Below are 22,059 nucleotides of genomic sequence, written 5' to 3'. Positions count from 1 at the left end.
CTGATTGTGGCACTGCTGCTGATGCGTTCCAGGAGCTGATGTGTGTTCCCAGACCAGGGCGCAGAATGTGAGGATTTGGGAACCTCTGGCCTGGCTTGTCAGATGAGAGAAATCCTGTATAAGCTGTGCTTCCTACCGAGTTCAACGTCAGGGTTCTGAAACTGATGATATAAAACGTTTTTTTTTACTAGCACAATTTCAACTGCAAATAATAAAAACCTACAGTCTGGGCTGTGTTCTTCAGCAAAACTCTTTAATATAATATCTGTTACTCTATTAAATTAAATGTTATCACGGCTCTATTTTAGTTAGTGGGATATACAAGCCTTCATACTTCTGTTCAAAAACTCAACAGTGACCATTTCACATAAGCAGCCGGTTACATGCTTTGGTAAGAATAGATTTATTTTTTGTTGTGACAGTATTTGTAATGTATTCTACACACTGCATGCGGTGTGACACAAAGTCAAAAGCATTGTGGGATAACAGACCAAAAAATTCAGGGCAAAATTGACTTTGAAGGTTTGGTAATGATTTGCAGAAAAAAAGTTTGGACAAAATGTAGTAGTGGAAAAGGACGTTTAGTCTCCATTATTAATTTCAGGGAATCACTGGGGTGAGATTCCACTTTAGAGCCCAGGTTTCTCCACCCTCCTTCCTCTGGGTGAAGAGGTGGTGCAGTCATCTCCTGATACAGTGACTTAGTGAGAACTCAGTCAGCTTCTCCAAGGTGAGAGAGGCTTGGCCACTCCGCCTGCATTTCTGTCTGATGGGAGGTTATTTTTTTAATCCAATTGAGTGCCCTTATCCTGCTTGATTGGAGTATTAAGACCCAATACACATAATTAAAAATGTGTTTGGGGAATTTAAGATGTTTATTTAGTCATTCTGCAGCTGCTTTGGTCTTAACATGTTACAACAAGCCATTTCCAACCCTCCACACATACACCTGTATACTGACTCCCCCCAAATCCACTGTAGCTTTAAACATAAATATACTGTGCACGCACACCCACACACGTCTTCCCCCTTCAATTCCTCTTCTTCCTCAGCTGAAGCTGCTGTCACAGGGGCCCGAAGATGGGGAGAATGTGTGACACTCGTATAGATATGAGTGTCAAAGATAAGGAGCTGGAGGATGAGAGAATAACAGCACCGCCTCATAATAACAGATGATGGATCTCTCAAACTGACTCAGTCAGCACAGAATCTTAGAATCTGCTTTCCCCCTTGTTCCTTTGTTCTCTCTATAGTAACATTAGTGTTAAACTTATATATATATATATATATATATATATATATATATATATATATATATATATATATATATATATATATATATATATATATATTACACATACTTCCACCAGGATATGCACAATCAAGGAGCCGCTCATGTGTGATGCATCTCATTTAAAGCAGCAGAGGAAGCTGTCTTGGCGCTAGTGGTGATGTGTGGTCACATTGCATTACAATAATGTTAAGGCGTTTCCTGTGTGAATCATAGAATATGTTGTCTTAGGCTGACCACTTAAGGCAATTTACCGTAGTTTGTTAATATCAACTGTATGTGAACTGCCTCATGGCGTTTCGCTGTTTCATGTAGAATAAGAGAGAGATGTTTTTGTCTCACACAGGGTCAGGCCATGTTTTCCCATTTGTATTGTAGCCGCTTTCTTTCCAGAGATGCTCATTACGGGTTCAATGTCATCTTCCTCAGGCTGACATTTTGTTTGTCATATTGGGTACATATTGTAGGCTCAAACCTTATAGTCACGCCAGGATTTGTTAAAAAATAAACTTAACATGGCAAAATCACAATATCGTTATTTTATCGCAAAAACTATAAGCAAAGACTTTAATTTATTTTAGATAGGTGTCCCATTTAGACACGGTAGACCGCGTGTTAAGAAGGATTTGTGTGTCTTTTAAGTCAATGGGTGCATTTTAATCCACTGTCACCGGTTACGGGCACAGTTCATTGGTTTAATAGGAAAAAGCCTCATTTGATAGCGGCACAGTGCCTGACCCAGTTGATAGCATTTGCCATATTGTTTGGGTGTTGATTAATCCTAATGCAGCTTCAATAAAGCTGGCTGTGGCGTGAAAGTGGAGCAACAGAAAGGCCCGGTGCCAAAGCCGGAGAGTAGAGCAAGTAATATGGAGGCAAAATCTCTCAAGTCCCCTGAGCCCATGCTCCACTGTAGAGATGGCCACAGGTTGTACACACAGACACACTCCCTCCTCCTCCTCCTGCTTGTCTCCCTTTATCATGCGTTTCCTCCCAGATCTGATGTAGTGGTGGGAGGGTCAGGGGCAGAGGGTGCACAGGCATTATTAAGCCCACTTGAATTAACAGGACAGCCCCCAGCCTTTCCTCTAAAGCCTCCAGCTGGGGGGAGCTTAATCCCCATGGTCCCCTGTCTCGCCCATTAAACAAACTCCCCCCACCCCTTCTCTGTCGCTCCGCTGCGCACACACACACACACACACACACACACACACACACACACACACAAAAGCGTGTGTTTGTGCGTGTGTGAGCAACAAGCCAGGCTGTGTGTGTTTGTCGGTGGGGGGGTATTAGACATTGAAGCGCGCACACGCATTTGCACACAGAAGAAAGCATGAGCGCAGCATCGAACATACACTTTAGCTCTCTTCGCTGCCGGTAATTATCGCTCTAGTACATGCCACGAAATGAAAGGATTTTTCCCTTTTCACTCATTAACAGCAAGGAGACACACACACACACACACACACACACGGACCACGGACGGACATTCTTCCAAGCCTCAAGGGTCTTATCTGCTTTTTGTATCTGGGGAACAAATTGAATGTGGGGCTTGACACACGCAGGCCAGCAGATGTCTGGGTCGTTAAGGTTAGTCCAGCTGATTAGCATGACAAACAGAGCCCCGCAGAGCCCCCAAACACCCCCGCCCTGCAGGAGGCCCTGCTGTTGAGTGGTCGAGTCGGGGCCATGGGTCACAGGTGATGTTGATTTTTGTGAAGGGCCACAGTGGATGATTGTCAAATTGCTTTGGGGTTGGTTGAAAGAGAGGGGTGTAGACTGGTGCAGCCCTTCTTTTCTTGAACACACATACCGACTTGGACTCAAGTAGGCAGAGAAGTTACATTTGAATACACATTCAAACGCACTGACTTATACCCTCTTCATGCAGAAGACCGGTGCGCCCTTGTATGCACACTTTGTTTTTTAATCGTTTTTTTAGGCCTTTTGTGCCTTTTTTTTATTTTTCATTCGATGGCGCCAGTAGAGACATGACAGGAAATGTGGGGAAGAGCGATTCAACAAGGCTCTCCCAGCTGGACTCTAACTGGGGAAGTGGTTTGCGGTTGTCATAAAGAGTGTGCCCCAGGTATATGCCCTTTCAACCTGTGTGACTCCACACAAGAGACTGGTGTCACAGGTAATCACTCGCAGGGATTCAGCTACTGTATTGCAAGCATGGCCTAAATTGAGCCCCCTCGAGCCTACGGGATTTTTCTTAAAATCTATTTTTAAGATGTTTTTTTTATCTATGACTAAAGTGGGGTGTTTTGGTTAAGAACACAGCTCACCAACAATAGCTGTTGGATAAAATGTGATTACTCCATAGGAAAACAGCAGATGTAATTCCAGTGTTCATTCCCCTTAGAATCTGACTATCACAAGCTCATGTTACCTCGCAACCGTAGCTAGCTATCCAAACTGTCAGTAACTTATACACTCGGTGGAATCTGTGTTCAAATGGAACTGGTGAGCTCGTGGTTATGATATGGGATGTTGTGGAGACAATATGTTTGGCGTTCAAGTGCTTGAGTTGTGAAAACACAGCTACAATGGCAATATTAGAGTTTATGTCGCCATCTTGAAGCCACAGAGGCTAACAAGAAGGTAATGTAATGTAACAGGAAATGGAAAGGTATGACTGAGAGAAAAAACAACTGTTAGGAATATCAACATTTTCCTCAGACATGATATGAAAAAATAACAATAAACTAATTTATTGTGCGCTAAATTTTACCTCCATGACTTCCACTATTTCTGTCAATGTCAGCAAACACTTTGCAACTCGTACAACATTTGATTTGGTTTGTACCACAAAAAGTGGATGGGGTCATATGGACTATTCTTGGAAAGACACAAAACATAATTTGGTGACAGGAATAGACAATTTTGACATAAATTGCATTGCTAGGAAAGAGCTTTGATGTTAATTCCTGTTAATTGATATCATTTGTATGCACTGCAACCAAGAAATACCTCAAAGAATTGAAGGTAGTTTAGTCACTGACCTTGCAGTATTTTCCATGTATTTTTTTCTTAATTAACCAACCTGCAAACTCTTCATGTTTTTGTATTAATGTTCAGGAGGGCTAATATTAGCAAGCTCTCTCGATAATGTCTCCCATTATTTTCAGAAGGTGGTTCTAATCACCTAAATTATTCTTCCATAAATCTGGACCCTTATACCGCAAGACTACTTTTCACTTGCCAAAACATGCCAAAAACACAAGGTTGGAGCGCTCTCTTTTTTTTGTAAACCCTGTTTTAAAAAAAGGAAACGTATTAATGTGGACGTATCCTGGGATTCATTATTTAGTAATCAAAATCCAAAAACTTTGAATTCTTTTAATTTTTGAAAGTCTGCATGTTATACAATTTTAGAAGTGTTCACATTAGTGTGAACATGCCTTAAGCGAAACCAAAACGCACACAGATTCTTTGAACCATCCCTTTGGAGTTCACGGCATACACCAGAGCAGCGTCTGGCTTGGAGGAAAATACTGAATCAAGGCGACAGAAAAGATGTCACCACTCTATGAAGAATTCAGTTCCTGCTGGGCCAATCAGTTACACAACTTTCACGTCGTGGATATTTGTTTTGTTTGACAGGAATAGCTATAGAACAAAATAATATATATGGACTCAATGAAATCGTAATCAAAGTAAATGTATTAAAGTATATTAAAGTATATTAAATGACCACAAACAAGCGGTGTCGTATTCGTATTCATAAGGCACAGGCTTAGGTCAAGGGAATACAAGGCTGCTAAGTGTATGGATTATTGCCATCATGAAAATAAAAAGTGAAATAACCAAGAACTTGGTCAAAATGAATGTTACCATACAATGAGAAACCTAGACTTTCCCTTAAACATTGATTATAATATGATTGGCAAGTTATCTCTGCCTCGGCCGCTTTGCCTTTACGTAAAGTACCGCAATGATTAAAAAAGAATGTGAAATATAAATGTTAACTGAACTGAGTTGAACCATGTTTTTAGTTTACCTGTGCATGTGCGCGCACGCGTCACTGAAGGTTGTTGTGCATGAAGAGAAAAAAGTAGAATGTTAATGAGTTTGTGCTTGTGTGTTTACGTACACGCTCCCACAAGCAGTCAAGAGCTCATCGGGGGGTGTGTGTGTTTTTTTTTGTGTTGGAGTGAAGATGGGGGGTGTGTGTGGAATGAAGCGGCTGCATCAGTATTCAGCAGTGGCTCCCTACGAGGAGTGTGTGGGAGGGAGGGAGGGTAGGGCAGCCCTTCCTCAGAGCAGAACGGCGCGATGGGCTGGAACAAAGCGGCACAACGGGGGGCTGCCGTGGCCCGCCTCAGCCAGGGCCCCTAGACCTGCCAAAACGCAAGGCGCTGCACCAGTTCCGACAAGAGAATTAGCTGCTCTGTTTGTGTGCCTAAGAGCAGTATGGCTCCCACTGAAACAATGTGCCACCTCAGCTCCACCACGATCTCAGTCAGACAACATGAGGATTCGCAGCAAGGCAAAGAAAACCTCCCTGGTTCAGGGGTGGGGATAGCGAGGACAGACGTCCACTATGAGACAGCACTGGTTTCTATGGTGTTGTATTCACACTGCATGTTGGCAAGTATTGTCACCACCCTGCTGTGTGGTCGGTGCCCTGCAAGCGGTCCCATCCTTATTAAACATGCTTGATATTTGCAACGGGACACCCTGTTGCCTATGCCACTTTGGATAATTACTTTTTTTTTGGTCTATATGGGTATTCAAATTGAAAATATAAGGTTAAAATAACAACACTAGGGGCCGCATCGGCTTAGGCGTGTTGCTACAGGTACCAGTAAGAACAAAAAGTGTCCAGGGAATCCAGACATAGCAATAGATTTAAGAATGATCGAACACCGAAACACTGCACAACTGTATTCGATTAATCACTTTTTGTAAAAAGTGTTTGAGAAAGAGAAACGGTAGCGCTACATCATGTCACAAAGTGATCTACCCATATATATTTACTTGGCCAATGCAGTAGCTTCCTGGATGAAATTGCATTGTGTTGTTGTAAGAGTTTTGTCTTTATGTCTATAAACTGAAAAGCTTGCTGTCATCATAAAGAGAGAGAGAGAGAGACTCTTATTATTCAAATATGAGGATAACTGCACACACATTGGTGCTTTCTGTGCTTGAAGGAATTCCTAGATAAGATATGAGAGTGAAGTTCAAATCTTTACTTTCTCACCTCTGCACTCTTGGCAAACTGTACAAAGCGGACTTGGTTACTGGGTCCTCAGTTTCAACAAACTGTTCGGCCCATTCCTCCACCTTCCAGTGAAGGAAAGGTGTAAAGGGAAAAGCACTTTGGTTGAGGCACGCTAAAGCCTTACGACACAGTGAGCACCCCAAAACTACTACATTTTGAACTAGAACTTTACAGCAGGCGTTGAGCAGATGAAACGGAAGTTTCCTGGTGTCGGCCACATGCCGGCACTCCAGCTTTCTGCTTTCATTGTCTACTTATTTGTTGCGAACTTTGGGACTAATCTTCCTTTCCTGCCTCCGTGTCTTCCCTCCTTCCCGGCTGTTGTAAGTAATAACCTTGGTTTTTACAAGCAGGCATCAATCATCTGCACAACCGTACTGGGTGTAATCTTAAAGCCCCCCTTCTGCGAGGCTGGCTTTAATCTCAGCCATGGTCTCCAAACCCACAGCCCTGTCGGCCTCACCACTTTCCTCACTCTTGACAAATTGCCCATTTCCCTTGGCTTTGCAATCTCTGCACTATTTTCCTGTGTGTGTGCATGTTGTGTTACAGTATGCAGGCCCCCACCTAGTTTCTTGTGTGTGTGTGTGAGGGGGCGGGGGGCTAAAGTTTACGACATTTTTCGCATGTCTGTGTTTGCAGGGCAGTGTGCCTTAAGTGTCACGTTTGTTTGTGTCGGTTCTGCACGCTTGGCTGGCCTTGCACAGGGGTCAAGAAGACGGTCCTGCAGAGTGGGGAGGGAGGCCGCGCCATGCCAAGCCTATGTTTGCAAGGGCACTTCACTCGAAGTGATAAAAGTAGAATAATCCTCTTTAAAGCGTCTTAACGAGGTCAAATCTGTTGGGCTGAAAGGGGGAGGTGTGTGTGTGTGTGTGTGTGTGCATGCATGTGCGTATGTACGTACGTATAAGTGTGTGTGTGGGTTGTTGGGATAACGCCGTAGAAATGGGAGTAAGCCTTGGCTTGGTTCGTGAGAGATAATAATCAAAATCAAATTCCTGGCCCAAACAGGATTAGGCTCTCCCTGCGCTCTAAAGCCCCTGTCCAGAGCGGCTGAAGACACAATCCTATTCCTCAGCTTACACACACACACACACACACACACACACGCACTGAAGACGCACTAAACACACACTCACACTCACACTCTGAGCAGCTAACGTAGCAAGGCGCACTTGGCCCAGACAGAGTTGGCCAGGGAGAGCTTGGCCGCGGGCCAGTTAGCCCTGTCCCTCTTTCAGATCACTGGGCACATACGCTTTAGTCCAAACACTAATCTGGGATATTTAGATGGAATTGTTTGGTTGCAGCTATTCTTAGACGGAGGATGTGATCTTGTTTGGTGCTGGTGTATTAGCAAAAGGCTTAAGCCCTCAACGTCTGGCTCGGTAAATCATGTCATGATGGATTTTTGCTGAGCGGTTTGCCCACATGTTAAACACATACCCCACATGTTGGAGTCACCAATACACAGAGACAGACATAATTATTCCCTTCAGTAGGGTGTCTGCTACACGTAGACTCTTATTTTACAGGAAATTGATTGGAGTATCTTGATATGGTTGATATGGTTTGCAGAGTTCTGTTGAATTACTCTCACCAAACTAAACAACACTTTTAGCCTCTTTCACAAAAGCATTTTTCTAAACAACTCACATCTAGGGCTTGAATGTAGTCCTTTAATTTCTAACCTCGCCACCAAACTCAAAAAGACGAATGATTATTTTGCTTTCAACAAAAATACTTTCCCTTCTCGGTCATTGCGTTATCTTTGAATAGTAATGTCTTTGGGTCTGAGAAAGACGGATGAGGTGGATGGCTCAAATGGCATCCACGGGACTGTTGCTATGGAGCAAACAGACAGCCTGGCGTTGAGAAATAGGCCAACTGCTTGCCTGCGTAGATCTTCGGCATTCATTTAAAAGTGGGGAAAGAGAGATAACATCCAGTCATTAGTGAGTGATTACAATGCCACGGCCCTATCCTTGCACCCAACACACACAAACACCACACACAAACACGCTCCAACTGAGATGTAAACAGCCAGGCAGGGCTCCAGGAAATACAATCCCCAACTGCCGCTACCCTCAGGCAGGATTTATACTGAGGAGGATGTTTTCCAATGTATCCTGCTGTTATTGTCTGTGTGTATTGTAATCGTCTGTGTGCGCTGCTTGTGTGTCCAAATACTCCACTGGATGTATTGTGTGTGTGTGTGTGTGTGTGTGTGTGTGTGTGTGTGTGTGTGTGTGTGTGTGTGTGTGTGTGTGTGTGTGTGTGTGTGTGTGTGTGTGTGTGTGTGTGTGTGTGTGTGTGTGTGTGTGTGTGTGTGTGTCCGCCCCTAATCTCCTTCCCTTCCTATCGCCTTTGTCGACTGATCTATGGAGCAGAAACGGCCTTAGCCTGATTCTTATTTAAAATAGACATTATGTTTCACAGTAGATTTCACATGGATTGGACCAGATGATGAGGCCAGGAAGGGTGGGTGGGGGTGTTATGATGAGTGGGCTTTGGGTTGGTGGGTGGGTGATGGGGGTGGGGCAGCAATTTCCTGAAACGATGAATCCCATTTATTCGCTGAAGACTGTCTCAATTGCCTCACCAGCGCACAAAGCTTTTTAATGCTTTAATTACGTCTCAAAGGAGCAGGGCAGAATCAAATTAGAGATTGTCCTACATTTAGGTGGTGTGTGTGTGCATGTGCGGCAAATGTTGCATATGAGAGAGAATGTGTGTGTGTGTGTGTGTGTGGGCTGTTGTAGCCTTGTGTATGATTCATGGCAGTGAATATTTGTTCCTTTGGCAGCCAAGAATCATACATACAGGCTTATCACACACACACACACACACACACACACACACACACACACACACACACACACCTATTCAATGTTAAGGCTCTCTGTTTTGCTCTAACACACATCTTTCTGTCACATTCACACAGTCTAGGCTATTCCTCTGTAACACAAACAAAAGGCTGCACACAAACACACACGTTAGCCTAGCCTCTCGCTTGCAGAAACACGTTTTTACTTGCACAGCGTGTAGGCACCTTTTTTTTGTCACAGCAGATGGCACGTGTCACAATATTACGGCAGTATTTCATTAACATTATGGGCATCCATCTGTTGTGGGCTCTCAGGCCCCCACATAGCACCTTGTTTTGGTCACTGACGGAGAGAGGGATAATAAACATTGTTAGCTGTGTATATTGCGCGGAGCCAGAAGAGACTTGCATAGTCTGGTTGCGGAGTGGTAAACGTATGAGGACAGCTCTGTGAGAATTGTCCTTCAAACTTCTGGTCTTTACTGAACGTTTTATCCAGGATTTAGGCAGCTTTGTGATGACCTTGATTATTAGTAAACTGTAAATCATTAGCAAAACAATACAGCAATAAGTCTTCAATTGTTGTGGTTCCCTTCTCGTCCTGTTAGCATGGTTGTAAACTAGTTTGTACATTAACATCACCTGCAGCTATACTTTCAAATTATTATCAGTATAGCCACATTTAATCTGGGGTCAGAAAATACATACTTTTTTTTGCTGTGGAGTTATGATCAATGTAAGAAATCTTTAAAGCATTTCAAGTAGAAGGTGAAGTGTGACAGTTATCTTGTTGCCCCAAGCAACCAGATGCTGACTACTGTCAACTACTTTAAAAAAAAAAAAAAATGGTTGCAACCATTTTACCCGCATTTAAAAAAAGAGAAAAAAAGGCCCAAAACCATTTCATATACAACATGTTTGACTATATACACGTGTTTACATTAATAAACTTAAACATGGAGTGCCTTACTACTTTGTGCACAAAAATATTACCATTAGCCCCAGAGACCGATAGGCTCAATGCCACTCCAGAGGACAGAATCTGTTTGTTGTGAGAGCTTGGTGTTGAGAATGAGGTGCACTTCTTATTTTATTGTCCTATCTACGAGGACATAAAAGATGTATTCTTTCTGGAAGACTATGACAAACTTGAGCTCCAGGAAAGGAACCTTTCAGAGCAGATTTTATTTACCAGACCATCAGGAGAAGCAGAAGTTACCTGTTATTCCAGAATTGAAGTAACAGGCCAGTCCTCCAAAAGTCAAAATGTATTAAACAATTGACATGTTTTATTAAATGTAAATATCCTGCTCCAAACCACAGTTGTTGGCAATCGCTGCAGTCAAAAAACGGGTTGCGCTCCGCCGTACAGTACACAGGTACGTTCATTTAAAATTCAAAGTTCTTGCTCTCCTTTTCTTGCTTTCCTTTCCCTCGTCTTCTGTCTGTTTTCTCTTCTCTCCCTCTGTATTCCCAGTGGAACAGGTTGCCCAACCTGGGGCTGTTGACCGAGAGAGACTTTGGTATTTTAAACGTTTGCATACTGCGCTACACAGGAAGGAAATCGGATCTAGGGCAACAACTTTACCCTCAGGCACCGGGGGTAACCTGTAGGCAGACACACACACACACACACAAAAACACTCGGTGTGTTGAGAAAGCATACATGGAGTACATGGAAACGGTTACTGCAGTGTGAGTTACATGGCTGCCTGTAGCTAAGTGCCTTGTGTTGACACAGGCTCTGTGTGGTACAGACCCATATATCCAAGCTGTTGTTTGCAGAGTTCGGTCCATGTCATACCGGCCGAAGTGATAATGGAAAAGGTTATTCTGCTTACAGTCGGCGCTTCTGTCTCCGAGTAGCGGCTTGGTTTGTGTGAATTGGAGCTTCTGTGTGAGGCGGATGCATGATAATGTGAGCACTTTTCATGACATTTGCAAGTCTAATGGATGAGTTCAGTGGGCACCGTTTTTTGGAAATGTATGTTGTTGTTTTTTTAATGATCTAACTATCTGTCTCTCAGTTATAACCTTTGATGCATCTAGTAACATAATCTAAACTATTATATTTGATGTAAAAACCGATATAATATCAATAGTATGTATTTTCCCCAGACTGCTTCACAAAGAATTCATCCCCAACCCTAAACCCTGTTAGCGTAAAGCACTGCCTACTGAGCCAGGAAGCAAAAACTAATTCAGCCTTTGAAGTAAGCAGGTTCATTCCTGCAACCTGAAGCAATCCTGTTGCTTAGCATATTCTCTGTCCATGGTTCTGTGAATGCGAAGCAGTCTATTTGTAGTTAAAAATGAAGCTGAGCGACATGCTGTGGGGAGCAGGGTACAAAGCGACAGGTCATTCCTAACAGCGGCAGGCTAGCTTCCCGTAAGTGCAGCAATCAGATTTCTGATGGTGTTTTATGCCTGCTCGATTGTAGTGGGAAAATGTCGATTCTTTTTTTTTTGTTGTTTTTTTTTCTCTTCTTCCTCTTTCCCCACCTGACCCATTATGCAGCTTGCTGAGAAATAATGAGATTTTGTCCCTATTTGGGTTTGATGCTGGCTGTGCTCTAACACACAACCAGGCCATCCACTGCTGCCTGGGGAATGTAGTGTGGACAGAATTACAATAAGGGCTAATAGCAACATCCAGGCTAGGTGACGGAGCGATGGTGTAACTCGCTGTGTAAGGCCCAAATCGAGTCTTTCTGACATGACGGGAGTGTCATTTGGCTTTCAGTGAACACTCAAAGGTTGGCAAGCAAAATTATGAAATGGACCACTAACCCTCAGCAGACTAGTGCTGTGTTACACAGGAACACATTAGACACCATGGCATCACTACCAAAATAATGTAGTTTGGATCATTTCAATCACAATTTCAATTAATTAATGTCCAAACTGTTAATACATGAACAAGTTAAGTGACTAATCATTTGATCTGTTTGCTTCGTTAAAGTATTGTAGTCATTTAGTTTTCTTTGCAGACCTTAAGGAAACAGGCATGTAACAAAATGAGACATCCGTGATTCGGACATGGCGTCAATTAAATATGACGTGTGGCACAGCTGCACCATCTGTCCATTGTTTAGTTATAGCCCACCACTGTTTTATGATCTGTCAGATGAGCATAACCGTGCTCATGACAACTTGAATATTTCATTTTAATGACATTTTACAATTTTGTGGGTATATTTTAGCTTTGTGTCATGCCTCTTTCATACGTCATGAATGCCGATAAAGTGTTCCGCAAAGGATACACCTGTGCTCTGCTCATGGCTCCTCCGGCAAGCCTCCGCTCTCAAAATGCATTTTGGGAATTGAGACGCTTAAGTAGATTTGCGGGTCACAGGCAGGAGGAGAGCGGAGATGTGGAGGCACAAAATGGAGAAAAGATAAAAGCGGCAGGTGTTGCATTTGTTGTCGTCGTTCTCTTTGTGATGTGTGCTGTGTTGATGATTAGGAAGCAAACCATAGTCTTTGGGTGCATTGTTGCTTTTGATATGTTTTTTGTTGTATTTGCATTAATATAGAAAGGAACTTTACATTTCTTTTAAGGTAATATCAAATCCGTATCGCCTTCCTTTTTCTCCACTTATGCTTCACAACAAGCAAATCTATGAGTGTGATGGCGCAATGTCGGAATTCAAGAGACTTTTTTTTGGAGCTAAATGTTTTCAAAACCTCTAAACTCAACGCCAACTTCTCTACAAGAAAATGTCTAAATGTGTGTTACCGTCATTATTTATACCAGCAAGATATGCTTTTGCTACATATGCTTTTGTTTGTTATGTCCGTGGGTAATAACTCTCCAGGTTGCTTCTGCACTGTAAAGACTCTGCTGGAGCCAGAGCAAGGACAGAAGTCTGGAGTCTGGGTTATGTCTATAGAAGGTTAAATAGGGGTGTGTCGACATCCATTTATGGCTAATTGTGTCTGTGTGTGTGGGTTAGGACAGTGTGCAAGATCATAATTTCACAGTAATTGAGATATATAACAGAATAGTGCATACGCAACGGTTTAAAAATCGGAAACAATGGGTATGCACATTTCTGCTTTTGCGCATTTACGTTTTTCGTCTTAAATCAACACAATGATTCAAGTGTGTGTGTGTGTGTGTGTGTGTGTGTGTGTGTGTGTGTGTGTGTGTGTGTGTGGGAAAACATACTTGCCAACCGGTTTCCTAGTAATATTGTACTGCGTGAAATTGAAAACTGCTTGATTTCATGTTTTTAATAATTTATCTCCCGCTGCTCTCTTTCTCTTTTTTGTCTTTTCACTCGATTTTTACTTTTATTTTTGTTTTCTCTTTGGCAGGCTTCATCGCAGCAGCTGAAATTCACAACCTCTGACTCCTGTGACAGGATCAAGGATGAGTTCCAGTTCCTCCAAGCACAATACCACAGGTGCGAACAGAAACACTCGCACATGCACACAGATACGCAAACGCACACATATACAAAGGAGAAGCAGTTCTTTGAAATATGCAGTGTATCTCCAGGCTATACATGTATCACTTAGTGTTTTCCTTTATTGCACACATTTCTGAAACGGTAGCCACAATGTTAGACTGCAGATTTGAGCTGCAGTATTGCTGCCATTACTTAGGTTTTATTGTGAATGTATACCTTTTGTTCAACACTTAATTTCACATAATCTTGTCACATACACTTGTAAACTATCCTGTGTTTAATTTAACAGATATTTCCGAGGAAGCTGCCTGGAAAGAAATCTAGAATTGGACACGCATTATAGGTCAAATAGATACAGTGTTCAGCTTGTACACTTCCAATTAATAAATTCCTATTAAATGCTAAGCCACTGTTACTTTTGGCCAGTGCACAGCTGCTCAGATTAACATGTAAAATGGTGCATTTGTCGACAGGCAAGCACCAAACTCCGTATGAGGAAACGTATGAGGACTGAATACATGTTTACGACACTATCAAACAGCTAAAGTAACAGTCTGAGAACTCTGTCTTTATTTACCTAATTTGTATCACAAATTGTTTTAATTCTTCCCAAAAAAATATATATTTTGCTGGAGACTGAGAGACACAGCAGTCAGCTGTGATAAAATGAAGACGTCCACTATTCCTCAACTCCACCACCACACTGCAACACCGAGGCAACATCCTTTATTGACTCGTACCTAAATCAATCTCGTTTACCCTCGCCCATTGATCCTGCTTTACTGCTTAAATACCGCTACAGTGCCAGTAGTCTGAGGCACTTCTAAAGTGCCTGGTTTGACCTCAACTGATCTGTTTGATAGCAGTTTTAAAGAGGGGGGACGCCACAGGGTCTGCATCTCTGCGAGAGATCCTCTCTTTGTGAGAGGAGAGTCTTTGAAGACCGCCTTCCTTCCTGAGGAGGTTGTTTTGTTCCTCTGTACCCAGAACCTTCCAGAGGCTTGCCTCTGCCGGTTACAGAGACGAGCAAAGGCAGATGAAAGCCTGACAAATTGTGTGCAAAATTCCCGCTCTGGTCTGATCACTCTTGTTTGCGGAGGATTCTGAAGCAGCAATAACACCCGGCGTGTCTTTTTTTTTTTTTCTCTCTCGCCTTTGGTTTTTGTAATTCCCACAACGATGAGCAGCACCGTTTAACCCTCTTCAGAGAGCCAGGGCGCAGTTGAAAGAATACCTTTTTTGTCTGAGCATACAGAACATGCATACAGTGCCTATTGACTCAGGAGGGGGGCTGGGGTGGGGTGAGGGGCTTGGGAGACACAGACGAGGCTTTGTAGCGCTTTGCTGCTGTGCTGTGCTTGTCTGTTGCCGAAGCCTTTAAAAGGCAAATGTACCGCAGGCGATCCCCCGGGTATAGTAGCAAGCATTGTCGCTGTCGCTGTCTTCCTCCTCCCACACCCCCTCCTCTTCTCCCACCTCTTCTCCCCTCCCCTCGTTCACATGCATAAATAGATCAGGGAATACATAAATCAAAATAAAGATGACAGCAGGAGCGATTTAGAGACGGAAGAATCGGCAATAAAACTCCATCAAAGTGTCGTTTGAGAGCAGCGGTGCGGGCCCGGGGGCTGCTGAGCACCAATCAGAGGCGGCGCAAAGCCAATCCCAGGTAGGCTGGCAGCGGGGAGGCCGGTCGTCATGACAACCCACCACACAGCCTACGCATGTACACAGGGATAGCGGGAAGGGTTTTATGTAGGAGGGAAGGGGAGGCTGCTTATCCACACACAAGAATAGGTGGCAGAAATAAAATTGCCCATCAACCCCAACAAAGAAGCACACACCCCATGACTGTTGATCAAGTTGGGTGTCTGTCAAGCACACGTGATCATCTTGTAAAGTGCTGCCATCATAGACTGTATGTAAATCGCCCAGAGGTAGTAAAAACAAAGAGCATCTGGTGTATTACTGTTAGGCAGAACAGTAAAAGCATGATTTAAGATTTTTTCTTTTTTGTAAATGTTCTAGATTTGAAGATCATTTTAAATACGGCTGATAGCATATGAGGCCATTGCTTGACCTCATTAAACTTTAGAGGAAAGAAATACAACCTCTGCGCCTTTTTGTGATGGTAATTGGTCACAGTAAATGAGTAACTGACAGAACACATCAGGATGCTGAGATTAGGCTATTAACTTTTGCATTTGAAAAGAGGGTCTGTGTATTGACTGAACTGAAAAATGGAGGGTTTTTGGGAGCACCATGAGTACTCAGTCAAATTCTGGGTCATTCCAGGATTCCTGTGTGCTCTTTTTCTGCAATAAATATTTCAAGAAAAAGTTTCTAAACTAGGTGACATGGCGGGACCATCAACATGCAGCAGGATTCCCTATAGCCGCGTCTTTTCTGAATGTAGTTTGGAGGGATTCATGGGTTTTCTGATAAAATATCCTGTGAATATGTTGCGTTAGCCCACAACATGTCCCCAATACATGCTGAATAGGCTCTAGTCCCTCTGCAGGGGATAGAATGTAGATGTATTAATTATTTCAGTAGGCTGTGAAGAACAAAGAAGACCAAATAAAAAAATACCAGCAGACAGAGTTTGACCATTTTAAAAAGGTTTGGCACTCGGTGTCCTTAAGCCTTACATTAATTTAAATATAAATTTGACATTTTCCAGAAAGCAGTTCTCAACGCCATTTCAAAACTCCCAAAACCTTCCACGCAGGTTTATTTTCTGGAAAAGTGGAATTTGTGTCATATCTGACCAGTCATAAGCCACAGAAAAGTGTATCAGCAATTATAGTTGAATAAGACACATTTCAACTACATATTATGTAGTACATAGTTGCTTATAATTAAATTCCAAAAAAACAGGTTTAGTAAAAACGGTGTATGCAAATGCGCCGATGTAAGTAAAGCACATCATAAAAACTCCTTCACTTTAATTTACTGTCGCCTAGATCTTTTATGGTTACTTTGATGTTCAGTTCCAGATTTATTTGTTAATTACTTTGAGTTTCAGGTTCAGTTCCAGATTTATAGAGGCTATATATATTGCGGTTAGCCTCAGTTATTCTGATTGAGTATTATATCATCTTTTGACACTTGTTAAACTTATACTAAGGGACATGTAAAACATAAGCACAACCAAGAACTCAACTCTTTTAAATATCAAAAAAGATACTTAATTATAGATGTTTCAGTGTTCTCATGTCCATCATCATCATGTCATCATGTCCAATAAACAAGGATAAACACTCAACCAAAACTGAAGTTAACCACAGCCAACACTGCAGCTGCTGCGATAATTATAGAAGAAGCACAATACTGTGTGTATGCGTGAGCTCACATTATTGGCCCCATGTAACACCGTGTTCAGTCTGCCAGTTAAGACTAACAGCGATGAAGATTCAGACAGTGCTCGCTGTAATCGAGCTGTCATTCCCGCAGACAGCTGAGAAGAACATCCCAGCATAAATATACACACCATCAAACAGGTTTCAGACTTATCCTAAATCTGAAACTATCCACCGTGTGCCTGCGCATATCTTTATTTGATCTGAGTCTTATCCTGTCCTCACATCGGTTGATGCCTTCTGAGACTGGCACGTCGTAACTGGCTGCTTCAGTCAAAAGGCATCGAGGGGAATTTTTTTTCCCCCCCTTCTGTCTTTTTCATTTGACGATCTGGGTGACTTGTTGACGCGTCCTCCTTTGTCCTGTCGCCTCGCGTGACATCAGCGCTGACATGATTACAGCTAATGGCTGTCACAGGGACTGGGTCGCAGGAAACGCTCCCAACACTATATTTAGACTTTTTTTTTTTTTACTTCACTGCCTCTTCTCTGATTTAGAAAGCAGACATTTTGGCTCGACACCATTTCTGGAGTTCAGTTTGACCTCCTCCTCTCAATTGGCACCTTGTCAAGCTCGGTGAAACCCCTGCCACCGTGACTAGTAAAGGTGTGCATGATGACGGCGCTAATGATGATGATGGAGGCGGTGATGGGGATAGAGATGATAATGGTAGCCAAAATAACAACAATGGAGGATGGTGCTGATGATGATGATGAAGGTGGGAGGCAGTGATGAGGGTTGAAGTGATGATGAAAGTGATGACAGAGCCGTTGGTGATGATGATGAAGGGGGTAGAAGTCACCTGGTGTCAGCACTTTAGAGAGAACACTGTCGAGCTTACTAACCTACTCTAACTCTCCCTCTCTCCCCAGTTTGAAGCTTGAGTGTGACAAGTTGGCCAGTGAGAAGTCAGAGATGCAGCGCCATTATATCATGGTGAGTGAAGCTGTGTGTGCGTGCGTGTGTGTGTGTGTGTGTGTGTGTGTGTGTATGTGGCACCAGAGGTGATGGTTTGTCATCTTTCCACTGTGTTTGACCAATGTTATATTTGATTCTTACATAAAGATGTTGTTGTTTATATGCAAAGAAAAGGTCTACTGTTGTTCTGATGTCCTCACTCTCTCTGTTAATGAATCCTTTTTCAAGTGCTCTTTCAGCGCAATTGTTCTCTAATGTCTCTTTTCTTGCTGCTCGTTTTTATAGCGTTGGCCATCTGTTCTATGTACTCACTAAAATTGCAAACACTAAGAAAATTGCTTAGATCTTGGAATGCCAAGAAGCTGCTAAACATAGGTCAGACTGGTCAGGAAACACAAGCTGGGAATCTTACATGTTTTAAGAGCCAATGTATATCGTTAATAGGTTCTGTCAGCAGAAATGGAATATGATATTCATAACTATATTTCCATTTGTGTATGATCACTTGGATCTTAGAATCGTTGTTTTTGTTCGCTTAATGAGCCCCTCATGTCTACATTGACCTCACCACCCTCACAGACTCTGTTGTGGTGCATCATATTACAGTAGCCCAGAATGGACAAAACCATACACCGGCTCTCCAGAGATACTTTTGCATTTTCATATTACCTAAGGCCCACACTGCGAAACAGTGGCACCACCAGCCGCTGTCGGACTATTCTGGCTCCTAAAGTTGTGTTATTTTGCCAAGGATGGCCTCTGAGGGATGCAGACAGCAATCCTCTGACATTTATATTAATTATGTAATTTACTGGCAACTCCTCTCTCGCCTCTTTTGAAGAAGCAGAAGTTTACCTAAGTGTAATGGAGTAAGAGTGCTTACAACACTGAACAGGTGTCAGCCTTTTAAAATGAGCAGCCGAGGCAATTGCCTTAATTGAAGGCCTTTAGTGTCCGTAAGCGTCACTGTGGTCTCACAATGCAGTCACGCCGAGTCTGTCCACCCAAGAAAAACGACAGCATCTGTTGTTTTTTCACAATTGTCCTCAAATTACAATTGTTTATGTTCAAGTGACAAAGGCCTCTCGCAGGCCAAAGAAATCATGAGTTGTGTTCATCAGGAGCAAAGAAGGAAGTCAGGTGACTTTATTATAGTGCCACAAAGGGATGAGGTCTGGGAATTAAAACTCTGCAGTTGTTGAAAAGATATTTATTAAAAGACCAGAAGCATTTTTTTCCTATTTAAAACCTCTTCTGTATATCAGCTGCCATCTATTTGAGCCCATCCAAAAAGTTCTGTGAGGACTAGTGCACAAAAGAAGTGGACACAAATCCTGCTAAATCAGGAACCGCCCCACTCTGCCTCTGACTTGCTGGTACTCGTTTCCTCCATTGGTTGCCTTTGTCATAGTTAAGACGGAAAATATTGATGAACTTGCTAAATAGATGGCACAGATAGAAGTAGAGGAGGAGGATGGTGTATAAAATATAAGACTAATGACAGGCCTGTACACACAGTCTCCATCTGGTGAGTCAGACGCCAGACTGGTTTCCTACTGACCATCAATGTTTCTTTTAACCATCGTTCCCTCCTTTTAACAAAGTGTTTTTTGTGCTTCAACCTTACCAATCCTAAACCCAACCATATCCCCAGTGTTGTCTCATAAAACTGAATATGTTTCACAAGGGTGATTTATTTCATCATTTGCCAAAGAATTGTTGGTTAAACCATGTTCTGTGCCATCAACATAGCAAGGAGAAACTATAAAGTCATTTTTCAAACATGTGAATTGATTCAGAATCAATTTTGTTTTTTCATTTTTCAATATTTTTTTCACTTTTAAATGAATTTTATTGTAATATGTTGATGTTAAGCACCAATACACCAAATACAATGTTTTATATGAGAAACCTACTGGGCAATAAATAGGATTCTGATAATGATAACATAACCAATGTTGACCAAAGCGACAAAGATACGTCCATGGTTGCAATAAATTGCGACTGTCCTTGATTATTCTCTCCCTTTGTGTTTCTGGAGGGACTGTATGTGAGCAATATCTCTGCCCAACCCCCTCCATTTCCTCTCTTTGCCTTCGTCTCTCTCCACACATACAGTCACACACAAACATGCACACATACACACAGATGTGCTCGCCTGCTCTCTGCTCCACCTCAGGGCTAATCTCATTGTTGCTGGCCGTGGCTGTGTTGCCGTCTGATGTTTTGCCTCTAATTGATCCTCTGACTGGCTTTAATCTCATCTAATCTGTGCCGCCGCACTGCTCTCTCCACCATCAGCCAGCCAGCAGACACACACACACACATCCACACTTCCTCTCTGTGTGTTTCAGGCAGGTGCGAGTGCATACGATCTCTCACACACAGTCATTGTCGGCCTGATAGCATCCGCAGACACAGATAAATTATACACATTTGGACAGGAAAGCACAATCTTGCAAAAAGATCTGATGGAAACCCGATGCCACAAAATGTTCTGTTTCTCTATTTAAACTGACGTTCACAACTAAATGTATTTCATTTTGCGCTTGGTATGTTTAAGAATTGTAAATTATGCGGATAAAGGGTCAAAGTTGAATTAAGATTTATGTGCTTTGCATAAACAGTTTTCTTTATTTTACACGTCATCTCGGCTGATCGGGTAAATGAATGTCCGACAGGATGTGTGCTAGCCTAAAGGCTGGCATTATCAGTAAGGAAGGAGAAGTGATGGGTTTTCATCATGGTTTGAAGTGTAACGTAGAGTGCACTGCGGCTTGCAGCTGTCTGCTTTTTGCCACACAAAAAAAGCAGTATTTTCGACAATGCTATCCTCAGTATATTAATTTATTTATTTATTTGTCTGTTTTCAAGAACACTCCTTTCCTTCCGGCTCACTTCTGATCTAATGGGTGCATGTGCCAAATCCAAACACTGTTAGTCCGTCTCTTATCTGTTCTGTGTAGGATTTGGCCCCTTAAACTCAGCAAAATCAGGTATTCATAATCAATTGCGATCTGAAAAATAAAAATTAAAAAAATCACTGTGTATAAGTGCAATAGTCCATGCTGTGCAGTCCAGTCTTTGTAAACCGCACCGTCTGGCTTATTGCCTTCTTAGTAAATGTGTGAAGTGAGCTTTGCTAAACAAATAATCAAGATAACAAACTATCTGAACACTATTGTTGAAGCATTTTGGATGCAAATCTAAAACAAATAAATAAAAAGGTTTTGGGTGATCAAATATGATAACAGACATTTGAAGCTTTGTTCGAAGCTTGAATGTCAAAAAAGAAAGAAAAGAAATGACATTGGGTACAGCCCTACTGTTTGCTGCCTTTTATAAACACAGCAGCCTGCTGGTTACAAACAAAAAAGCGACAACAAAATCTGAAGTCACCTGTGGAGTTGTCACTCAGTGAGACAGCGGAGGCAACACAAACAAGCAAAACAATTCTGCAATGTATTTTTTTTTTTACGATTTTTAAGCTTTATGCGCCTCATTTTTTCCAAACACAAAATGTTTTCCCCTGAAACACAAAGGGGTCTTCCTCAGTTCGAACTGTCTTCAGATTCCTCTCAAAATGTTGCGAAATAGAATTGAACTACGAATGCAATGTGGATTTTCCCTCCCCCTTCCCTCACAAACTCCTAAAGCACACCCTCACTCAAACAAAGCCACGCCATGCACACACACACACACGCACACACTTTCAATCGCACTTCCACTCCATCAGGGGCAGGCCCGGCCTTGTATCCCCACAACAACCACCCCCCTCCCCTCACTGCTTCTCTAATAGCGTATCAGGTTTCCCCACTCCCCCGGCCAGCGGCAGCACCTCCATTTCCCCAGCGCTGTAATTACTTTAGTGTGTGTGTGCGCGTGCGTGTGTGTGTGTGTGTGTGTGTGTGTGTGTACGTGTGTACGCATTCACAAGATGGTGTGAGATCGAAAAAGCAAAAAACAAGTGTTTGTGTGTGCCGTGCGTGCGTGAGCACACACATTCAAGATG

General features: G+C 42.5%; 1 protein-coding gene across 2 annotated transcripts in view; it reads left to right on the top strand.

Annotated features, from left to right (window-relative positions):
- The window catches only part of tle5 (TLE family member 5, transcriptional modulator), a 36,116-nt gene that overhangs the window by 2,143 nt on the left and 11,914 nt on the right, over positions 1–22,059 (top strand). For both annotated transcript variants that reach the window (XM_068591414.1, XM_068591413.1), the window contains exons 2-3: positions 13,672–13,760; positions 18,002–18,065. In XM_068591414.1, the coding sequence (XP_068447515.1) occupies positions 13,672–13,760; positions 18,002–18,065 (153 nt within the window). The remainder of the gene's footprint in view (positions 1–13,671; positions 13,761–18,001; positions 18,066–22,059) is intronic.

This window comes from Clinocottus analis, unplaced genomic scaffold (assembly GCF_023055335.1).
Source record: "Clinocottus analis isolate CAN_PGR_092001 unplaced genomic scaffold, fCliAna1.0.p SCAF_25, whole genome shotgun sequence".
NCBI lineage: Eukaryota > Metazoa > Chordata > Actinopteri > Perciformes > Cottidae > Clinocottus > Clinocottus analis.
Note: the sequence above shows the minus strand (reverse complement) of the source record. Positions and strands in the feature narration are given on the sequence as shown.